This window comes from Ptychodera flava, chromosome 19, assembly GCF_041260155.1.
Source record: "Ptychodera flava strain L36383 chromosome 19, AS_Pfla_20210202, whole genome shotgun sequence".
Lineage (NCBI taxonomy): Eukaryota > Metazoa > Hemichordata > Enteropneusta > Ptychoderidae > Ptychodera > Ptychodera flava.
Genome location: NC_091946.1, coordinates 20,032,273 through 20,057,163, shown reverse-complemented (window position 1 = coordinate 20,057,163; position 24,891 = coordinate 20,032,273). Strand labels below are relative to the sequence as shown.

Genomic DNA, 24,891 nt, shown 5'->3' with positions numbered 1-24,891 from the left:
ATGATGTGAAACAACTGACGAGCATGTATGAAATAGGTCAATGTCCTTGTACCAACTTTGAATGATACTGGTGGAAATACCGGTACGTCTGAGTTATGGCTCAGTACATGAGAAAATCGTAACAAATTTGCCGCCACGCAGCGATATTTGATCTTACTGTTTAAAAAATCAACACGTATATATATTACATAAGTCAATGTCCAGGTACAAACTAATAAAATCAGTTGAGACTTGCTAGAGTCATGGCTCTCGACATGAAAAAAACCATAACAAAATTGCTACCATGTGGCCATATCAGACCATATCGAGAAACAAATCAATGTACTTATGTATACTATAAGTCAATGTCCTTGTACCAACTTTGAATAAATTTGCTTGATACATGTCTGAGTTATTGTTCAGGACATGGAAAGTCGTAAAAAATGGCCACAAGGCGGCCATATTGGATCGTATCACAAAACAATTCATTGTGCATAAGTATAACATAGGTCAATGTCCTTGTACCAACTTTGAATAAAATCAGTTGAGATATGCCTGAATTATGGCTTTGTACACAAAAAAATCATAACAAAATGGCCGCCTGGCGGCCATATTGGATCATATCACAAAACAAATCCACAAGCATATATATGACATTGGTCAATGTCCTTGTACCAACTTTGAATAAAATCTGTTGAAACATGTCTGAGTAATGGCGCTGTACATGAAAAAATCGTAATAAAATGGCCGCCTGGTGGCCATATTGGATTGTATCACAAAACAAATCGACATACATATATATGATATAGGTCAATGTCCTTGTACAAAGTTTGAATAAAATCGGTTGACATATGCCTGAGTTATGGCACTGTACATGAAAAAATCGAAACAAAATGGCCGCCTGGCGGCCATATTGGATTGTATCACAAAACAAATCAATGTGCATATGTATGACATTGGTCATTGTCCTTGTACCAACTTTGAATAAAATCGGTTGAAACATGCCTGAGTTATGGCTCTGTACATGAAAAAATCGTAATAAAATGGCCGCCTGGCGGCCATATTTGATCATATCACAAAACAAATTGACATGCATATCTATGACATTGGTCAATGTCCTTGTACCAACTTTGAATAAAATCGGTTGAAACATGTCTGAGTTATGGCTCCGTACATGAAAAAATTGTAATAAAATGGCCGCCTGGCGGCCATATTGGATCGTATTGCAAAATAAATCGATGTGCATCTGTAGGTCATAGTGCTATGCCTTTGTGCCAAGTTTGAACAAAATTGGTTTGGCAGTGTCTGAGAAACTGTTGATGACGGACGGACGGACGGACGGACGGACGGACACACGGACGGGACCCAATCTATAAGTCCCCGCCGGACTTCGTCCGCGGGGACTAATAATCACCGCCGATTAATTCTCAAAGGTCATGAAGTATACAAATATGTAATTAGCTGAAATAAAAATATTAAAGTTCTTTGACTGCTGTCATTGTATCACCATTTTATATAGCAAGTGTAATTACCATTGGCCAAGTCCTTCAAGCCATATATGCCGAGCTGTGAAAGCTCATTAGATATGCAAATTGTAAATTAGCTGACATGAAAATGTGAAATGACTTTCGATATTGTTTTAACCAGGTATAATCATCAATGTTGTCATGTTTTGCCAACTTTGATCAAGTAAATCCCAGTATATATCCCTAATAAGCAAAGTTCATTAAATATGTAAATTAGGAATTGACTTAAGTAAAAATGCTTAATGATTGTCAATAATGTTGTATCATGGTATCTGCAATATATGTAGAAAGTTTTGTCAACTTTGGTCAAGTCAATTCAGATATATCTCTAATTAGGAAAGTTCATTAAACATGCAAATTAGGAATTGGCTGAAGAGAAAATGCTTAATGACTTTCAATAATATTGTATTACAGTGTCTGAAATGTACATAGCAAGTTACATCAATTTTGATCAAGTCAATTCAGATGAATATCCCTAAGTATGAAAATTCATTTAATATGCAAATTAGGAATTGGCTGAAGTAAAAATGTCTTTTGACTTTCAATAATGTTATATCACAGTATCTTTGATGTATATAGCAAGTTTCAATGACTAAAATCAAGTTAAATTGTGTTGCTAAGTTATCCCTATATACCAAAAATCAGACCTCTAGCTCTATTGGTTGGCTCAGAATTAGATATGCACATAATTAATTAGGTACAGGATGTGATGTCATAAGGTCTCCCATCATACCAAATATGAAGGGTGTAGCACTTGGGGTTACTTAGTTATGGCCATATATGTATATTTGAGGTCAAAGGTCATCAGGGTCACATGACATTTTGTCCAAAAATTGTATTGCTAAGTTATCCCTATATACCAAAAATCAGACCTCTAGCTCTATTGGCTGGCTCAGAATTAGATATGCGCATAATCAATGAGGTACAGTATGTGATGTCATAAGGTCTCCCATCATACCAAATATGAAGGGTGTAGCACTTGTGGTTACTTAGTTATGGCCATATATGCATATTTGAGGTCAAAGGTTATCGAGGTCACATGACATTTTGTCAAAAAAATTGTATTGCTAAGTCATCCCTATTTACCAAAAATCAGACCTCTAGCTCTATTGCCTGGCTCAGAATTAGATATGCACATAATTAATTAGGTACAGGATGTGATGTCATAAGGTCTCCCATCATACCAAATATGAAGGGTGTAGCACTTGGGGTTACTTAGTTATGGCCATATATGTATATTTGAGGTCAAAGGTCATCAGGGTCACATGACATTTTGTCCGAAAATTGTATTGCTAAGTTATCCCTATATACCAAAAATCAGACCTCTAGTTCTATTGGCTGGCTCAGAATTAGATATGCACATAATCAATGAGGTACAGTATGTGATGTCATAAGGTCTCCCATCATACCAAATATGAAGGGTGTAGCACTTGTGGTTACTTAGTTATGGCCATATATGCATATTTGAGGTCAAAGGTCATCAAGGTCACATGACATTTTGTCAAAAAAATGGTATTGCTAAGTTATCCCTATATACCAAAAATCAGACCTCTAGCTCTATTGGCTGGCTCAGAATTAGATATGTGCATAATTAATGAGGTACAGGATGTGATGTCATAAGGTCTCCCATCATACCAAATATGAAGGGTGTAGCACTTGTGGTTGCTGAGTTATGGACATATACTCATATTTAAGGTCAAAGGTCATCGAGATCACATGACATTTTGTCAAAAAATTTGTATTGCTAAGTTGTCCCTATATACCAAAAATCAGACCTCTAGCTCTATTGGCTAGCTTTGAATTAGAAATGCACATAATAAATGAGTTGCAGGAAGATGCCAAGGTCAAAGGTCAAGTGGAATCCCCAAAATTGTGGAGAGCAATTTGGTCCCCTACTGGCCATTGTCCAATAGACGCTGGCTGTCTTGGACTTTAACATACGCCAGAATAAGCCATTGCCATAGCTTAGCTGCATAGGTATAGGGGAGGTCAAAGGTCATAGAAAAATCAGAAAAAAAATACTTTAAAAATCTTCAAAATTGGCAAGACCTGTGACTTTGATATTTGGCATGAAGGAGCAAGGCTATAAGGTCTAACCAGAGTTAGGTTGGTAGCGGGTCGAGTTGACTGGGGTCGAGTTGGTTAGGGGTCGAGATGTCCAGAAACCATGGTCATCATGCTTCCCATAGACTACCATGTATCACAAAAATTAAAACTGTGATAACTTCATTAATATGCAAGCCACGCCCACCAAAACCTTTTCAGTTCTAGCCATTTGAATTCTGAAGATGTCTACTGAATTTGACTGAAATACGTTCAGCTGTTTTTGAGATAATGGGGATACAGACACACGGACACACACACATACACACAGACAGACATGGCTAAACCATATGCTCACGTGTGTGAACACGTGAGCAAATAAAATAATACAGCAAATGGGAGTTCATTTTTTATGTCATTCTGTACACTTTATGTGTTCAGGTTCTCAACCTTCAAAGACAGTCCTGGAGTTGTGGCAGCTTAACACATCAATGTTTATTGATTGAAATTAATTCAAACCCTGCAGGTAGTACTTTTGGTGCTGAACTTAACACAGAACTGTCTTCCTGTCTATTGTTGAAAATTCAGGAAATCCGAACTCCAAACAAAACAGGCAAAGGACGTGATATGTCAGAAATAGAGCAGTGGTAAACGACTGCCAAGCACAGATGACAATCTTGGACAGCACGGAACAAAAACTAGCTGGCTGCTATTGAATTCAACCCTCCACTGAATACGAATACTGTGAATACGTTCATTTCATCACAGACGTGACATCCCTAAAGACGGCCTTGCTCTAGTAAGGATTCCCTTCCAGAAATATCTAACGCTGATTCATCGATGTTCAATTCATTACGGCTTGAGAGGTAGAAGTGAGAGTCCATTAAGTGATTGAATACATGCACTATGATTTTGTTTCACATATATATATACATATATATATATATATATATATATATATATATATATATATTTTTTTTTTTTTTTTTTGTTTTTTTTTTTGCTGGCAATCAGTGTTAAAATATCTATACACATTGATTGGATGCAACAGTCATTATTGCAAGTAATTTATTGTGACTGACAAAGTTACATCACTATGACGACAGATCACCACGGATACATCTTTATAAGCCATGAGCAACCCTACCTGTTTGATTTTGGCATTCATCATACTGGGTTCCAAGAGAAATTTTGGCACATCAGACTGAACAGAGACATCAGTGGGTGAGAAATTGTGTGTGTGAGAAGAAAGATGTACTCATGATTCACAGATACCGGTACAGTGAATGACCCAGACTGATTGGGATACGTTGGGTGTAATAATTTCTGCATCAAAAGAACTCGTGAGTCAAGCCAGAGAATGCATTCAACCCCTTTTACTATCATGCTTTCGCCCAATGCCATGGTTTTCTATGAAAGTTGGACCTCCCAATGGCGGAAAGAGAGATAGGGAAGAAAGTGATTTTCCACATATTTTGTAATCAGAGATAATGCTTTTTGGTCGGGTACACTTTCCATTACGTCACCACTGACAGGCCGTTGTGAATCATGAATAATTATGAAATGCAGATATTCATGATATTCATTAGAAAATGAAAACGGTACATGTATAATCAATGTTAGTCAATGAGTTAATGAAATGCCCTTCTCCCCCAAAAAATTTGTGAATGGAACAGTCCAATGCTTTACATGTTGACACCATCAATTTTCTCATGGGGATTGCAATATACACATGGAGGGGATCAGAAAACCTACCTGTTGAATTTTTTCGTTCAACATATTTTCTTCACTTTTCGCCCTTGTCAGAAGATGCTGAATGAGATATTTGCAAGATTCCGTCTTGCCCGCACCACTCTCTCCGCTGATAACGCAACACTGGGGCTGCTGGGAGCGCAGTAGTGACTGATACGTCCAGTCGGCCATGGCAAAGATGTGGGGGCTCTGCGTCTTCCTGTCAGGAATGTTGGTGTAAATCATGGAGGCCTTTGCAGAGTAGATGGTCAGCTCTTTGAACGGATTGACTGCTATGAGGATGTCACCGACATACGTCTGCAAGCCAACGGAATATAATTTGAGTTATGTACCATTCGGCAATTTGACCTGTTAACCCCCAATTCCCTGTAAACAGGTCCACATTCACCACTGATAACAATGGGTTTGGGTCAAACCATGCTTGGTGAAAGGGTTAATTTACAGATTGTACATGAAAGAAAGTGTGAAAAACACCTGAAATATATACAGAGTTTTATACATTGCATAATTGAGGCAAGTCAAATACTGAAATTTGAAAGAGTTTACAGAGTGGGTTTAACAGACTGCATTTGGCTCAGATTGACTTGAACTAAGCTTCCTCAGCATTGTAGTTGTGCAGACGACAATGCCATGCCATGCCATGCATGACACATGTTACAGTAATTCCTATATTTCGCCGAGGCATATTGGCTGCACCACAAATAGTATTAAACAAGTACCAAACACAAAAGATACGACTGATTCACACATCATCCATGATATATTCCATGAGCATTCTTGTGAAAACATTTGTATCACATATCTGGGGGCAAGACTATGATTTAAGATGATGCCATCAACGTAACCACTCGCACTAAAGCCTAGATTATTGTCCCTATACAAGGTACCCTCATTAACATTGCAAATAAGGATGACCGCGGCCTCTTTTCTTAGGTGTCTAACAAAACTTACGTAAATTTGGTCAATTTTGTATCTCTTCATCAATTCCTGTAAGATGACCTTTTCTGAGAGTTCCGGCAAAGATGCTAAATCATCATTTGGAGCCACTGCAGGCAGTTTAACCTGTAAAAACAAAATACACAAATCAAATTCAAACCATCTCTAACACTATTTAGGTATCAAAACTGTCATATTTCAATACATATTATTGATAATTACAGATTTCAAGACAAAAACACCCCCTTCTATGTTGAGAAATATATTTTTTTTTAATGAGTATAACATAACAATGAAATCTTGCCGAATTTTATGACCTTAGGTGACTGCATGCTGAAACAGTCTTTGCTGTCCATACATACGATTGGTCCATTCTATCAATTTGACCTGGGGTCAAACAACTTGGTTATCCAATCACATGACCTCTTACAAAAGCAAAATGTAGGATGTTTGCAGCTCACCTTTTCCTTTGCTATGTCAGCCTCTCTCTCAGCATTGTCTTTCTGACTTGGGCTTCTTAGTTTCTCTGAGGTTCTATCGTCTTGCAGCCGTGTCTGAGCCTCGTACAGTTCATCTGACTTGGACAAGGTGATGTGTCTTGGACGACTGCTCAGAACAAACGTTATACACAATCAGGTTTAAGCTTTTAACCTCATTTGTACAAAAGAGATTACTTATTGTCAACCAACCTTGAAAATATACTCTTGCAATTGCTTCAAATAACCGATACAGTAATATGACAGCATATCACATACTACATTCAATAACATGACGCGATAAAGTGACATTATAATGCATACATTTGTAAAACACTCATGAAATGTATTGGCAATAGTGAAGTTCACGGTTACAGGTTTATTACTAAATACAGCTGTACGCGGGCAACATCGAACAACGCTGTTTGAAATGCGGACAGATTTTATCAATATTGCATGCATGCATGGCTGTCTTTGCAGCTTGTGCTCTGAGTGGTGAACATGTCTTTTAGTATTTATTGTTACACTAGCAGTCGCCTACTAAGATGTGTTTTCATCGTTCTTGCACGCGAAATTCTCAAAAGCGTAATCTAAAAATGCATACAAATATTTATTTTTGCATATATATGAGAAAACGATGACATAAACTGTGAACAGCCCTATACGAGATGCGACACGTACCCCGCTACATACAGCTATGTGTCCTACAGTGTACATAAGAAGTAATGACACTTTTAGTAACACTTACACATATTATACTATAAACATTACAAACAGACGATCAAAGACTGACATTATCAAAATAATGTAGAGAAATATGATCCACTCCCATCTTTTTTAAGTTTCCATAACAACAAGTGAATCACTTTTTCCAAAACACTCACATTGTTTTGCTGTTAATCCTGGAAACAATTTCCTCATCGTTTTCATTCTTGCTGATGTCTGTTATCGTCAGGGTGACGTGCTTCTCCGGCGGTTTGAACTGCTTCTCTGCAATTTTCAGAGTCTCTTCAATCGACTCGCTGGCTGCCAGATCTTGAAGAAAATTTCGAGAGAATTCATCCACAGAAGTCTGACTGATACAATAACTTTCACATTGCCCTGTCTGATCATAGCCCTACACAGGTTCCATGATGCTTTTTCACACCAGGATGAGTAACCTGCCCTGGACAATACATTTGTTGCCGATCGAAACACAAGACATCAACCTGTTTTTGGTCTTATGAATTATATTTATTTACTGGACCATGTGATACGATATGTACACAACAATAAAAATATTTTGTTTCATGTGAGTATAAAGAGTTTCAAACAGCTACAGCAATGCATTATGGGATCACCAGGAAAAAGGTCTACAGCAAAGGTAAATTTGTATAGAAATAGCAAAAGCATTAGTTATTAAACGCATAATGATAAATAAAAATTTACTCAATTCAGCTTGGTATTTTTTATTGCTTTACATGTAAAGTCTCTATCTTTCCACTGCTAAACTTGTCTATGTTATCAGTAGAAAAGGCAAAATAGGAAATAAATATGATTATTACTGGTATTTCTAATTATTATCACTACATTGGAAAAAAATTTTTGTGAACAGAAAAGTTCTCTAAGATTCAAAATGAGGATTCAGAGTGGTAAACCCTGACACGCTTACCAGAATAAATGTGTCACCATTGCAGGACTCTACATTCAAACTGTAGTGCACAAAATATAGAGATATCTTTGCACACAACCGAAGGAACAGACAAAAATGCCCATCAAACAATGGCAGGCAGGTAGAGTTTATCAAAATGAAATATTATTTACCAACCTGAGGGTCTTGCTCCATCGTAGTCAGCAATATTTGGGTTAGCACCATATTTGAGCAATAATTTGACTGTTTTGGTTTGCCCGTAGCGGGAGGCAGCGTGAAGAGGAGTCCAATTATCGTCGTCTTTCACGTTCACATCAGCACCGTTGTCAAGCAGGGTCCTTGTTACTTCCAAATAACCGTTGGCTGCGGCCATGTGAAGCTGAGGGTGAAAGAAATTCAGTATTATTTAAAAATATTTACCCGCTTTGCCAGGACATATAATTGTAATTTCTAGCGTTTTTGAAGCAATGATTCAAATTACTTTCATTCAGGAAAATGGAACACTTTTCCAAAGTGAACTAATGGCCAATGACATGTAATACATCTTCAAGCAATCATACAAATCATTAGAATATCTTGGAAAACCTGCAAAGACATGAAAAAATATCCCCACCTTTGCAAGCAAAGAAGACACTGTTCATCTAAAATGCAAAATCACTGAATGCCCAGTGGTATCAGCAGATAGAACATATGCTTACAAATGCAGGTCAACCTATTGTTTTTTGAATTGATTTTTTAAATTAATTACAAATTCTATGATCCGCTTAGGTCAACATAGACATAGTCATAAAATACGCCTTTGAAAATGACAGTTGAAAGAAAAAGATACTCTAATCATTTTTAACGTAAGTTCCGTTTCATTATTGTGAAGTTGTCTAAGATACAGAGCAAGGTTTTAATACAACAGTTGTTTCACCCTTTGAGCGCCAAAGTCAATTTTCATCACCTTTATAAAATATAGCCAAGTTAATTTTTTTTCAGATTTTTGCCAAAATTTTGATGCAAAACTGTAGCCGATGAAATGTGATTTCCATTTGCTCCAAAATTGTTTTAAAAATTTCTGAAAAATTAATAAAAATTGGTAAAATGTTGCACTGAAATTTTGGTGGGAAAAATTACAGCACTCAAAGGGTGAACAAGACCTCTGGATGCTCAGCATGGAATAGAATCTCTCTGAAAATGTGTAAAACAATGTCTCTTACATGACAAATATACACTGACAATATGGTTGTTATATCATCACTGATTATGATCTAGGTTGGTGACATATTCACAGGTATATATATAGACAACAGTGATTTCAACAGATGCATGCCTTATATTATTGGCTGTTGCCAGTTGTTGTAATGTGGTTGTAGTCTGCTCCCTGCACACTGACTGTGTGTTCCATGCTTAGGGTATTGCAGTTGTCTCATGAGAAATGACCAGCACACAAAACGGTTCACAAGTTCAAGGAGTTAATATTACATAACTGCCGCGCAAATTATTTTGATGGTGCCATAGAGTATTGTTATTCAAATTACAATGCGTAATTACACAAACTATTTTGTACAAGATCAATAATATGTCAGATGTGTCACCTCTCTGTAAAAGAAGCTAAACTTGTTCTCACGCAGAGAAAAATTTCAATGTGTCAGTGTCACAAATGTTACAGGAAGCGTATACTGAAGCGTATACTTATATCTTTTATGTGAACTGGATATTACAACTGCAGTCGCTATTGTTGTTACCTTTTCAAATTTTCAAAAGGGAGGTATCTCACCTTGAAGCACCTCAATTACTTTGAGTTCATAGCCACAATAGCGCCATTATACAGTTTAAAAGTGGAAGGTTAGGGTGTGTTCCGATATTGATCAGTAGTGTAACGAAAGCTGAAAGAATATTACTACCATATACCTTTTCTTTCATCAGAATTGTCATTTCTTTTCAGATTTGTAAAATTTTATGCTCAGTTGATTGAAAATTATTGATAAGCAACACAATGCAACATCTTAGGAAAGTAAGGATGTAATTAAAATTGAGAATTTTCACAGTGTAAACAAAAAATGGTGTTAAAAAGATATGAAATGATTTGCTTGGAAAAACTATAAAATTTTGGATCAAATTTGAGGAAAGAACAAAAATTTTAATGTTGTGAAAGTGAATTTCAATAGCCTACAGAAGGGGTTTCTTTAAAATTTCTTTCATACAATAGTAGCGTTTGAAAGATCAACTTTATGACAGTAAGACTGAAGACATACATATTTCACAAGCTGATTTAACCCTTTCACACCCATTTCCCTGTCCAGAGGTCCAACTTTACCACAGAAAACAATGGGATTGGTCCACACCACGGCAGTGAAAGGGTTAACATTGAACTCTATTAATGAAAATTAGACTGAATCATGTCATAAATCTCACACCATGGTAAATTCCACAAGTTTAACCACCTGACAACACGTAAAAACCTACACTTTTTTGTTCTTCTATTTGATACACTTTTGATTTTTTCTTCCCCTTATGTTTCTTGAACCTGAAAAACCATTGTTTCAAGGAAAATTGTGGTTCAAGGTCAACTACAATGGAAAGATATTATAGCGCTGGCACCACACCACCGATAGCATTGTTGATAAATCACTGCAGATTAATATTCACGTTGCTTGGAATACAGAATGTAGCATTTTTTTCATCCAATAAGGAGACCACCATGTCAAAATACTCTATAAATGTGTGAACTCTAAATCTGATAATGCTACAGCAATCGATTAGAATAAAACGCTGTCAATATCCTTTCTATACATCACACAGTGGAAATTTTCCAAGGACTTAAAAGCAACGACATTTCTATTGACAAATTTTCTCTTGCCAGGGAGGGGAAAATTGTTGCATGCACATACAAGGAGATATATCTCAAAGAAAACGCTAAAATTTGTATTTTCTACCCCAAAATACTGACAAGATATCTTACTTTGATGTCATCAGTCTTCATTGTTCTTTGAGTAGATGAGATTGGCCATGAATCGCAAATTACGATTTTAGAGACGAAAACAACATAACCCAAGCCGACATCTGCACGTTTGTCGCATATGATGTTTGATGATACAAAAAAACATCTTGCAATTCATCCCTGAAGTAAAGATTTCCAATTGGACGAGAACCTGCGATGATGTAACACTCGGGTACTTTTATCACATGGCTTTAACTCTTGACCGTAGTTGTCATGGTAACATCTGATTTTGAAAACGTTTGTGTAGGTGTGAAGATAGATAGGAGGAGGGCACACTATTATAATGTACTTTTGAGTGTACTCATCTGCTGTCAATCATAGGTTGGATTTTTCAGAGACACATCTCAATATTCACAAATGCTGACTCAATAAATTTTTTAAGTGCTTTTTTTCATCAATAAAACCCAAATATTGCAAAATTTGAATTCAACATCGCAGGTATAACCATTTTCCTTTACATTCAATGTACAGAGCTTTGAATTTACATTCCATTTTAAAGGAGTCAAGCTCATTAAAATTCATGAACATCATAGCCGTTGGCAAAACATTGAAAAAAGGTGTCAACTTCATTTTTGTGTTTACTTTTTTTCTCATTTCATCAAGGACAAAACACACGCAAATTGACCGCCTTTTTTTCCATGAAACAGAAGATCATAAAATTTTGAAAGCATGAAAAAAAAATGCCTTCATCATTATCGGATGACTTTACTCATGGAAACTTTAAACTACATGTTATATGATAAAAGAACAAAAATCTAGGGTCATAATGCAAAATTTAGTATCACAGAAGCACATCAAGTCAAATTTTAATACTGATATTGAAACCACTGTGTCAGTATAACCATTCGAGCTTTAATACCAGAATGTAAATACAGTATGTATCTTGTTCTCTGAGTTAACTTACAGGAAAACATCAAGTTATTTACTTTTCACAGAAATAAAACATCCGAAAGTTTATTTATTCACAAGAAGCAGAGATGATGAAGACCAAAAAGAATTGTGATATTCTTAAGACTTCTAAAATTTCTTCAAAAGGCATCTTCTGCTTTTTATCTTACGTTTCTCGAAGCAAGAAAAAGCTCCTTTCTTGCAACACCAACATCTCACTTTCTTGAAGACAGAAGGGGTAAATAAGAAGTTGTCATCACATATTTTAAATCCAATCGGACAATAATATCCGCATGCTTGCTTATTCCTCTCAAACTCTTAAATTTAAGTCTGTTTCAAGAAATCTCTTTTTCTAAAGGGCCAGTAGCGGTATCTTTTGATTACTTTTATCACCGTTTTATATTTTTAACCCTTTGAGTGTTGTAATTTTGCCCGCCAAAATTCAAGTGCAACATTTTCCAAATTTTTATGAATTTTTCCATAGATTTTTGATAATTGTGTACCATATGGACATCAATTTCCATTGGCTGAAGATTTTGATCAAAATTTTGGGAAAAATCCAAGAAATTATTGTCTGGATCTAAAAAAAAATTGTCTGGGGTGATATTTTATAAATTTAAGGCAACAAAAAATTGACTTTGGTACTCAGTGGGTTAATATTACATGTAACGACGTTTTCTGGTTCTACCCCCCCATCCCCCCCATCCCCTCCTCCCCCGAAGCACATTGAGATAAAGAGTACTCAGCTTGCACAGGTGTTATTGTTGACAAATGAATTCAAGTCTGGACTAGAATTCACAAGTAAACAATAACAGTGCATTTCACATTTACAGATGTGTTGAAAAACTAAATAGAAGGTGTTCTACCATGCTTTGGAGAGTAGAACAAGATCTTGCAAAGGACATAGAAAACAAAAACAATCAAAAAATTACCTAATGTTACAGCTACTGTCCCTGCAAGCCATATATATATATATATATATATATATATATATATATATATATATATATATATATATATATATATATATATATATATATATATATATATATATATATATATATATATATATATATATATATATATATAAGGTTTCATATGTGAAATTGTTTTGTGTCAAAGTGACATATCATTTAAACTACAGGGAACACTGCCTTAAGGTCTGGTACCGGTGAAGTTTGCTTGATATTAACTGTAAGACTATACCATATAGCCTTCGAAATCACAAGGCAACTTCAAAAAAAAATCTGATCTTCCAATCACAGCAGGAGTACAATTTTCCAAAATCTTGCCTGGAGGCTATCATTATTTCTGAGTCGACAGAATGAATGATTTCCAAAAGTCAAGGTTCAGCTGAACTTTCAAGACATTGTTCAGAGCCTGGTAAAATCTCCAGTGACATCACTTAGTATAAACTCTGTTTTCAAAATTCAAAATTCAATTTCATCATAACAAAGAAAGATGCTTCTGGTGGAGATGAGATAATAAAACTGACCGAACCTTTACAGAGATTCCATGATCCCTTTTATGTTACAAAACATATGCAACTCATACTACAAAGATACATCTTTTCAGCTTTCTTGAAGACAACCAAATAGAGCAATACTATAGTCTGTGAATATTTTGGATATACCGCACATAAAAGCGGAGGAAACACTTAAAGGTACACCACGCCCAAAAACTGAAAGACTTCAATCTTTGCTTGAACGTTACTTTTCATAAGGAAACTTTCGACAGCTCCCTTTCTGAATAAACGATAAACATCAACGGTCACCTTGCAAAACCTGATATTAGCTAGAGAAACAAATTATTAAATATTTACTCTCTCTGAAATTCAAAATGGCCACCATTCTTGTGTTAACTGTATGGGGAAAAATAACATTTAAAATTTTCTGATTCCACATTTAAAAATGGTAAGCATTAGATTTGGCATCTAGAAAACAACAAAGTCCATCAACATTTACTTTGTACACTTTAATAAAAGACTAAAGTTTTCAGAGCTAAGTGACAATACATCTAAGGGTCAATTTCACATACCGGTACTGCTTGCACAACAATTCTAATTAAAATGGATATATCACAGTTAAATGTGCAAATTTAAGAGACATAACTCAATGGTTACAAAATGTAAAGATATTACTGCTGAGGCTTGTTTCTGCTGTATATACTTGTTGTCCAATGTTCTCTCACTTTTGCACATCCTTTCCCAAGATCTGATGCCAGTATATTCTAACTGTACTGTGAGAAACACAGTGTTTATTTATTATGATATAGGTGGACAGTTGAACAGAAATTACAATATGTATAGCAGGGTGGGCCATGTGCTCACACTTTTCCGAACATCTGACATCACTTCTCAATATTATCCCATATAGTCAACACATCTACAAGTCTTGTGATGTGCATGTTTTGCTCTACAGCTTTCTATCACAACGTTTTTATAAAAGTTACAAATTTTGCAGAACAGATTGAGGGTTAATTCACATGTTGGTTATTTCAACACAAACAAACAAAAAGAGACAAAAGTATACAGATTTTTACTGGGGAAAATATACCAATACCAAGATTTTGTGTCTTACTGAGAACATTTAGAATTTCACATATTTAAGGTTACATTCACTGATATGAATGACAAATGAATCCGATGACTGAAAATACACAAAAACATTTTTCCTAATTTGACATCATTGTATGTGAGAGCTTTTGACAGAGTTGACTAAAGGGCTTTAAGTTGTGCTTCTCGACAGAAAGTTCAAGCATTTAATGACGTCAAACTACAAAAAAAATACAATAGGACTACACATTTATCAGGACGTCTAAATTCTTTTTTCGACTAATGTCTTTGATGTATATTTGAGAAAATAAAAAAAAATAACGTTAAGCTAAGCAATCATGCTCTCATACTTTTTTCAGAGAAGAGGTTTTCGAAATTCAGTCTCTCAGATGTGAAAGACATGGTTTATTTATAAATTTTTAATGTGAAAAATAAATTAATCACAAACGTTGCCCTTTTTCTTGACAAATATTGATTAAAAACTTCAACTTACCAGAGTTGCTCCTCTGTGATTCGTGGCATTGACGTCACCCCTAATGGCGACCAAATTCTTGACGTCTGACAACATGGTCTTCGCTTGATGCTGTCGAATCTGCTTCAGTCTGTTTCCGTCCAACCCTATTGTCATCGAATATACAGTGGTGTTCAGTAAATTTAGCAAACTTTGATACGCAAAACAACCAATTTGCATATCATCTCCACTGTAACTTTTAATATTACGGAAACTGTGTCAACATGCAAATACCAACTGATTTAGATATCAACTCTGAGAATAATGCAACCATGGCTTTCTTCAATACGCAAGGATGAGCCTCAGGGACACATTTTCAGAGACTTAAACTTTTACAATACTTTTCTAATCTGCTGTTTGTATGAAAGTCAGAAAATCATCAATGATTTCAACTCAAAAGAAAGTATTTGATATTACAATTATCTGACAAGTTTTCTTCTCAGAAAAGTGATTTTTACCATATTTGCATATTTTGAGCCACTTTAGACATATTGCTAAGACAACTGTTTCAAATTTGTCCAGTTCTAGCACCTAGCATATTTTTTTCAAGAAAAGACAGAGCAAATGTGTTCAAAAACTTGACATCTGTCGTACCTTGTTCCTGCATATGTCTCTCTATGATCATCTTGGTTTCACTGTCGGGTGGTGCATGGTCCACAGCAAAGTTGCCATCGATGTCCAGTATCGAAGCATCAGCACCATTCTGAAATACGTAAAGAAGGAACAAAAAAAGTTAATACTAAATTTACTCTAACTTTGTTCCAGAAACATCACAGTATCAGGCAGGGACAAAAATGGACCAGCCAAAGACCCTGTGTATTAATTTTTGCCCAGACAATGGCAAAATTGTGAGGTTCTTCATGAATTTTGGCTTGCTACTTTTCTGAGGCTATCAAAATTGAATCATCTACGGATTATATCATTACACCTTCTGAGGACTACCCGCCATGGCCGCCTATTGATGCCGATTTGCCTCACAAATTAAAGATTTGTTCAAAAACCTATTCCTATTTTGCAAGTCTATGCCCTGCAAACTTAACCTGTTCACCCGAATTCCTAGTAAACGGGTCCACAATCACCATTGTAAACATTGGGTTTGGACCAAACCATGGTGACAAGTGGGTTGGGTTAGACAACACTTTTTGGTATACTCTTCTATCCCATTCACCACGCAGACTTCAAATAAATACCCATATTTTTCAAAAGGGTGGATGGACCTGCATGGGAAATGTAGTTTAATAAAACCCATGCTTTCAGAAATTAAGTTTGGATAAAAAGTGTAAATGAAAATGACAGTTATTATGAAACATCATTCTATGAATAGCCTACCAAATATTGGTTACAAGGAGGTTGAAATTTTACCATTTTAACAGAATTTTGTTTTATGTCTTATTCAGGTCAGATGTTTGTTCAAAATTTTATTCATTTTTTTCGCCAACAAACTAAAACATTTCAAGATTGATCAATAAACTCGAGATACTTTGGTTGAAGACTGGGTCGAACATTGAACAGCTCTGAAATTTACCTTCACATCCCTGCTTTCTACCCCACCCACCCCAACTTCCCTTTTAAAGTATAACTTTACCATAAAACACAATAGGGTTATACCAAAATATGTTGGAAAAAGGGTTAAAACACAGCTAAGGAACATTGTTCACTCTTTTTTTCACACACATGGTATTTTTTTACCATTTACAGATCATCATAATCATTGTACTAATAATGATGACGATATCCTAATTCTGTTTCTGTATCAAAGACAACTACCACAAAAATAGTGAAAAAGATAGCTGGCAGTTGTCATAGTCACCTACAGGAGAAAATCTTTCAAGCACTAATGTTTGACCTGGGGCAGACTTTTGAAAGGTCAAGATTGTACTTGATGGGATTTCTCGTTCTCAATTGGACGGAAGTGCCTCAAGCACGGCATGGAAAATTTATTCAACCTTGGATGTGCTCTGAGAAATTAGTTCAAATTTTGTAGATCACATATAAATATTTTAGTAACATTACTCGATTGATTTGAGCCGGAAGTTCTGAAGCCATACTGTGAGTGAAAATTTAAGAACATGTTCAATTCACAGATAATGTCATCAGAGTACTTGACACACCCACACCCATTTTAACCCTTTATTGATAAAAAAAAATCTATTTAGCCCCAAAGAAACCCATTTCAGAATACACCATATGGCCACCACACCCAAATCAGGGAGTTGCCTATTGAAATATACACCGCTGGTGAAAGAAACACAACTGTGATGGGCATCAAATTTTTATCTTTGTATCACTGGCAAAAAACATCTCGCCGACTTACCGTACATGGGTTTCCTTTTATGCAAATTATAATTCGACCTAGATTTTGTCATCAAAAGATACCAAGACTACCATCAAGAATGACGTATGCGTAAATCAAATTAAAATTAAACCTTCATGCCAGAAATAGAAAAGGAAAATCTTTGTGTGACGACTGTTAGTTAATTCTATGTGTTCATGGGTTCCTGTAATTCTGTTTAAATCACATGACACTTTAAGCTTCCCTGTCACTGGCAGATGGATAGATGCTTTTCAGTACAGAGGTATCCCGTATTTTTTGTATCCCGTATTTTTTTCTTTAAATGATAAAGACAGATTTTCTGTTACCACACAATATGATGAGCGTCATGTACTACATACATGCAATACTATAGTAGTGCAGTACAAACTAATTCATTGAAAACTGATAATGAAAACTGATTTTCTAAATATAACAATTTTTTCATTGGATTTATGTGATATACTGTAATTTTACACATTCAACCAAATTTTCAAAATACAATGAGGTAGATATACCGTAACATGGGTATGTATGTGCATATATGTATGTATATACACACATATATACAGACGGAGACGGGTAGAGAATAAGGTGACAAACTTCTGTTCAATATGGTGGGAACTTACTGATAGAAGTAAGGCAACAAGTTCTGGGTTGTCACAGGCACTAGCGACATGTAATGGCGTCCACCAGTCGTCGTCTTGGCGATTTACATCAGCACCTTTCAAGATCAGAGTTTCCGCAGCGGTGAGGTTGTCATCCATACAACACTGTGAAGTAAAAAGGAAAAAGGAAAGCAGCTGTTAACTTCGAAGTGTGTCAAAATTGAATGAAAAGGATTATAATGCTTTTTTCATCTGTCAATTTGTCACTCAATAGTTATATACAATATAACAAGGCTGGTTCTTGTATGTATGTGTGAATGTACAGTATCTTGGCATGAAAAAATTGGCCACTCCTCAGTTGCATGTTCAATGCTTTATAAGGGCAAGTCATAGTTTTATGGCAATTTTTTTGTTCATTTTGAGAAAAAAATCAATACTCTAAAATCATAATGGATTCAATGTTGGAGCATAATATGAGTGTCAAACAGGAACTTTGTACGCGTTACACAGACGATGTTCCACTGGATGATGGAACTGATTAGAGCAGAAAGCAAACAGTTTGGAATGATTTAGATTAAATGGATGTCAAGGTGCATAATAAATTAGCCATGAAAACAGAGAGCACAGTGTCCCTTCAATGCTAAACATTATTAGAACAGCTATCATCTCATTAGTATCATTTGAACTGGTGGATACCAGATATTGTCATTTCTTATATATCTACTTTCAGACTGGTCTGCAACTGGAGCCGAAGGTTTCACGTCTTGTCGACATCTTGGTCAGCATATTTCATGATACTAGACAACACAATAATTACTATAATACTATAATATCTACAATACTATATGCATAAAACTGAATTAATGAATTCCACAAAGAGCAACCCTGTTCCCTTTAGGATCCCATCTTTTGCATTGCATGGGTTTTCCTGATCCAAACAAATCAATTTTTACCAACAAATTTATGTGGCTTCTATGAGTGGACATATGTGCGATACTTATAGCTGAGTGTGTATATATGCCAGTGTGTAGACTTGTATCAATTTAAGGTCGTATGCCCTTGAAAGTAACAGAGACTTAAACTTTTGCTCAAACTTTCCTCAAAGTAAACTTCAACCATTCTCTTTCAAAATCAAGAATAAAATTCAGGGGTCACCGTGCAAATTTTTGTACTAGAATATCAAATTACGTAAGATTTACCGAACTTTGAAATTTAAAATGGCTGCCAATCCTGTGTTAGCTCTATGGATAAAAAAAAATATTTTCAATTTTTGAAAAACTAAGATGGCGAAAAGTTTTCTTACACCAAGAGCTTTAAAATAAACCCCTGCAAGCGGAAGATTAGAAAAAAACTTTAAACATGTGAGAGTCCAAATAGCTGTCCCCGAGGCACATTCTACCTTAAAAGGAATTGGAGTAGAAATTAAGGAAGTAATTTACCTTTAAAATATGTTAAAACGCAGACTGAAAAAAAATCTTGCATGTTATTCAAAATTCAAATAGGAAATCTATGAACCCTGGCCCATACATATATATATATAGGTACTCATTTTTCTATTGGTGACAGAAATTTCATGTTGATGTACATAAAATTTACAATGACGAGCAATTCGCTGACAAGCACATATAAGGTATTCTTTTGGCATCCTTCACTTTTGTAATATGATTTGAAAAACTCTAACCTAAAATTTGTGATTAGCTGTCACCTTTATCTGATCACACAACTTTCATCCTAATTTCACACGTTTTTGTACTCACAGCTGTAGTTACACAAAAACTTAACAAGAAAGCCTTTAGCATTATATTTTGTTACCATATTTTGCACCTCAATGCATGTCTGTCAACTATGGAAGCCTGACAGACATAAAATGGTGAAAAAAATCCCACTAAACTTAAAAATAGCACTGAAAATAAAGCATACTCTAATAAAAGGATGAACAAAATTCCATGAAATATTGATTTCATAAATTGCAATGAAATGGTAATTTAAAGTTTTACATAAGATATTGAATTAAAATTATCAGTAACCAGCGACATCAAGATCCAAACAACTCTTCATGACAGCTTTTAGGATAGAAGTATTACAATTACCATAATGGAATAAAATAACCTGTTCAAATTGGAATAACTTCGTCTATCTGGTAATGTATGTGATGCTTTAAATGGACAGGAAAAACCCTGTCTGTATCACACTATGGTCTAACCCTATTTTCTCCAATGGTACTCCAAGGCCTCTACACTTGCAAACAGGGGTGATATGATAAGAGTAAGACAAGTTTATGTATCCTGATGACAGACATGTACATACAGACACAGTGCTTTATGTATTGAGGTGTCTTCACAATCTGTAAAAACCTTCGAAAACAAAAATGTAACTGCCAGTAATATTTAGTATAAATAGAAATATTGTGATTGTAGATTTAACACTGAATACAGTAATACTCAAGACACTGGATGATGTTAATAGACACATGATTATTTTTTTTTTTTCAAAATAACCCAAGCAGCAGTTTAAGGTAGGAACCATAAACAAAGTTTCGATCTTAATAACAGATGTTGCAAAGTACCATTTTTCGATATTTTTCAATACTATACTCTAAAATAAGTGTAATTATTTTTGCTTTTCAATGAAACACCTGGGATACTATTCAGTATCGAGCTGGTTGATGCATTAACCCTTTGAACTCTGACCTCATTTTGACCTCCAAAGTCAAGCAGGGATTTGTACCCCCAGCGCCCCCATCCCCCTCCCCCCCCCCAAAAAAACAACAAAAATACAGCTCTAATAATCAATATATAAACCATCAAGTAATTTCTGATTTTTTTCAGTTGCAATGATTCACATTACACTACAACTGAGAATTTAAAGAAATATTTATCATGAACATTTTCGACACTTCTTTACAACATTTGGATCATAACTAAAACATATTCAATCAAGAATAGGGCTGAGTTGAACATACAGAACCCCGAAATGTGGAAAAAATCACAAAAGCATATACACCATAATCTGGGTGTAACTTTTGCTATTCTACACCTTTGGGCATCTTGCTCTGCATAATAATATTAATAAATTATAAATGTCATGACCTGCAAAAGCGAAGATAATCCCTAACTTCATTGTGTAGGTTACGCCCAAGTATCGGTAGTTTTTGTGCCGTCTTTGCTTTACAACACAGGTAGTGCTCTTCATATAGTCTTCATATATCTCTGATCAATTCTTGAAATCAATTTTAGCCAAAATGGAACAAGGATATTTATATATTTATGCACATGCCAATGAAAATTAATGATGTCATTTCAGCCTGTGTTTAAAATTATGATTTTGCCAGTAACTGTAGAAGTACAAAAAATGGGCTTTCGTGGTAAGGTCGAAAAAATTCCATTCATGATCAGAATTTTCATGGTTGTGAACACCTTATCCAATTGCACCAGATCTATCTAAAATGTATATGCATGGCCACTGCGGGACGAACGTATGCCTGAATGTTTCGTATTCCGCGAAGCATATATTCTACCTGAGAGTGCTTTCAACCGGTTGCTAGTGACGACAGCGAACATTGTATCAATTTATTTTCAATAGAATATCGATCGAAATCTGCTGGCGTACAGGTTCATGTGTCGAGGTCAAATCATTAATATGTCCACATAACCCGTATATATTGACTTAGATAGCATAAAATCAACGTATCCGTTGGTTTCTTGTACTTAGATTGAATCGTCGACACTTTTTTACAGTTTTTGCGATGCGTTCACATTTTGGCGCTCTTTGCAAGTTTGGCGCCATTGTGAGCTGAATATGACCTGCGAGTGAGCACGACAACAATGTATCAATTTCCGATAAAAAGATATCGATCGATAACGTTCACTGCACGATTACAGTGGAGAGTCTGTGCCCGTTCGCCTCCGTTCTGTGTTATTTTTCAAATTTACTGGAATTTTCATTGCTGATTTTCGCCAAAATTTGGTATAAATTACAACAACATGACATGCATTTGGTCTGTACATCTTACGAGATGCATACTGATAAAAATGCGTCAATTTAAGGCCCGTGTTCTGCATATGTACACGCCGTCAGCTCGCCAAATTATTGATGGCAACAGTATATTTCAGTGATCGGAATAAATAAAATTCAAATAAAACAATTTTCGTGAAGATATTTAAAAATCTAAAACGATAGGAATTTTGTATATTAATCAAAGGATCACCAGGTCAATTTTCATCATTATTCGTTCAAAATTGAGGAATTTGAACCGACGAGAAGTGTGCAATCTGTTCGGTATATTACGCGCCATTGTTTTCTACGGGAAATCAAGCTTATTCGCCGCGTCGTAAAATGAAAAATATATCTGAAAAAACCCATTGGTTTAACTTTTTCATTTCGCTGTAATTTCTTACGATATTTGAAATAGCATATCTCATGAAGGTTAACTAAAACTCTATCGTTTTACTTTTTTGAGTTTCCCTCTTATTTTTATGAAATGACGAGTTAACGATCGTTTGGCTGTTGACTGTGTTTTCACCTATTTTTTCATATGAATAATTAGCACATATGTATTTTCATAATTCCTTCATGAAATTATTGCCAAAATATCATAATGGAAAGGTCAACATATGAGGAAATTGAATCTGCAACTTTTCCATCAATATTAAGCTGTGCAGCGTGGACATTTGGCGAAATTTAATACATACCGTCAAAGGCGGATTTGACTCACTGTACGCGTACACAACGTATGTGCAGCGAAAAAGGGACACGCTAATATGAAACAAAATGGGGGGCCTTTGGCCCCGCAGTGGGCTGATCAAAATTCAAAATAAAATATTGAATTTTACTTATTTAGTGGTAACATAGATAACAATCGATAAAATAGATTTCACCCCAAGGGACAGAGTTCATCACAGGAATTCCATCTAAAAACATCAGCATGTAACCACAAGCACCACTTAATACGCATTTTATTGGAACATAAAATCTTCGTGTCCGATTGAAAATTAAAATGTCATGAGCTTCTTTACTGTGGCATGTAAATTTAACGGAGAGAAAAAAACAGAGAGATGGAGCATGAGAAAGGTAGTGTACATACAGCATATGTGTTTTTTCCTTCAGTTCAATCTTGCGGTAGAACGCACCTCAGGGACAGATGTTCAGACACTCAAACTTTTACAATTTTTTTCTGCCATACCACTTGTTGGGGTTCATTTTAAAGCTCTTGGTGTAAGAAAACTTTTCGCTTGCTTAGTTTTTCATAATCTAAAAAATTTATTTTTCTCCATAGAGTTAACACAGGGATGGCGGCCATTTTGAATTTTAAATATATTCTGTAAATCTTGGATATTTGCTTGTTTCCATTACTTTTGTAACAACTATTAGTATTATCAAAATTTAAGAAATATTAAAGTAAAAGTAATTGATATTAGTATTACTATGTGCAAACGAATTATTATATTCATAAATATCAGGTGAATGCAAGGGAAAAAAAATCGGCTCCATTATAGTACACACTTGAACAGCCTCAGGCTAGAAGCAACACAGTAAACACGCATCAATGCAAAATAAGATTTCTAAATAATCTAGGTGAGTACAGTGACTGTTATTTTAGGGACAATCAACACCTTGTGATTACTGCTCTTCAGAAATACCATCGTTCTTTGCTTGTTCAGTTTAGTTACTCCTCATCCTGCCAAATTTAAATGTCATCCTCTATGAGGTTGGTTAAAACCAATCAGGCATAGTCCAATATGATTCATTTTAACAGAGGCTCAAAAGTTTTAAAGGCCTCTGAAAACAGAGATACTGTGAACATTATATTTACTGAATAAACCTGTTATATAACATACCATGCTACAGTGGGTGAAAATAAATAAAGGTTTTAACTCAATACTATCACTTTTTACTGACTTGGCAGATTGGGAAGTGAGAGGCGTGGTGGGATGAGGGTTAATGGCATTGAACAATGAACCTGGTCGACAGAAAGCATAACAACAATGGCGACTCGGGCTTGCTCAGTACAGAGTTAAGAAGGTTGTATCTCACTCTGTTTTTGTGAGGGAATAATTCTGTAGCCTCAAAACTTTTGTTACGTCCGGGTACAAAAACAGCAAGATTAGCTCACACACTTGACAGAGCAGTGAAGACTTTTTCTAAATGCCGAACAGTTTTCAAACATATCCTAAATTTGCATTGATGTCGTCATTGAAAGATTATTTTGGTGAAAAATCACTAGAACTTGTCTTCTAATCAAACGTAACAGATACCAGTTGAGCTTGGATTTTCATTTCCTGTTACAAATTCAAACACGTCATAAAACACTCCAGATATGTGGGCAGTACCTCATCAATGGTACTTGGTGCTTCCCAAGTGTATGAGACAAAGACAAGCAAAATCTGTTCAAGCCAATGGTAGAAAATGTCTAAAAACATACTGCTTTAATGTTTGAGCAAAATTTAACTCATGTCAATTAGAATGCACAAATCTAAAGGTATATAAGGCCAGGAAGAAAAAATAAATTGTTCATCGGATTCGCCGCTTCTACTTTGGCATATTTGGATTTTTTTTTTTTTTTTGATCGCGGCAAATTCTTACTTCCGCATTTCCTCGTTTTGTAAAGGTTAGTACATGTCACATCATGAGTATTAATTTGATCACCAACATTCGACGTGATGGCCAACAGTTAGTTCAAAAGACGCTACTC

At 35.4% G+C, this 24,891-nt stretch overlaps 1 protein-coding gene across 2 annotated transcripts in view; it reads right to left on the bottom strand.

Annotated features, from left to right (window-relative positions):
• Positions 1 to 24,891, bottom strand: part of LOC139118842 (unconventional myosin-XVI-like) — a 70,934-nt gene that overhangs the window by 32,987 nt on the left and 13,056 nt on the right. For both annotated transcript variants that reach the window (XM_070682338.1, XM_070682339.1), the window contains exons 4-11: positions 18,222 to 18,365; positions 15,876 to 15,984; positions 15,264 to 15,388; positions 8,520 to 8,721; positions 7,597 to 7,747; positions 6,698 to 6,842; positions 6,252 to 6,362; positions 5,304 to 5,597 (exon numbers count right to left, since the gene is read on the bottom strand). In XM_070682338.1, the coding sequence (XP_070538439.1) occupies positions 5,304 to 5,597; positions 6,252 to 6,362; positions 6,698 to 6,842; positions 7,597 to 7,747; positions 8,520 to 8,721; positions 15,264 to 15,388; positions 15,876 to 15,984; positions 18,222 to 18,365 (1,281 nt within the window). The remainder of the gene's footprint in view (positions 1 to 5,303; positions 5,598 to 6,251; positions 6,363 to 6,697; positions 6,843 to 7,596; positions 7,748 to 8,519; positions 8,722 to 15,263; positions 15,389 to 15,875; positions 15,985 to 18,221; positions 18,366 to 24,891) is intronic.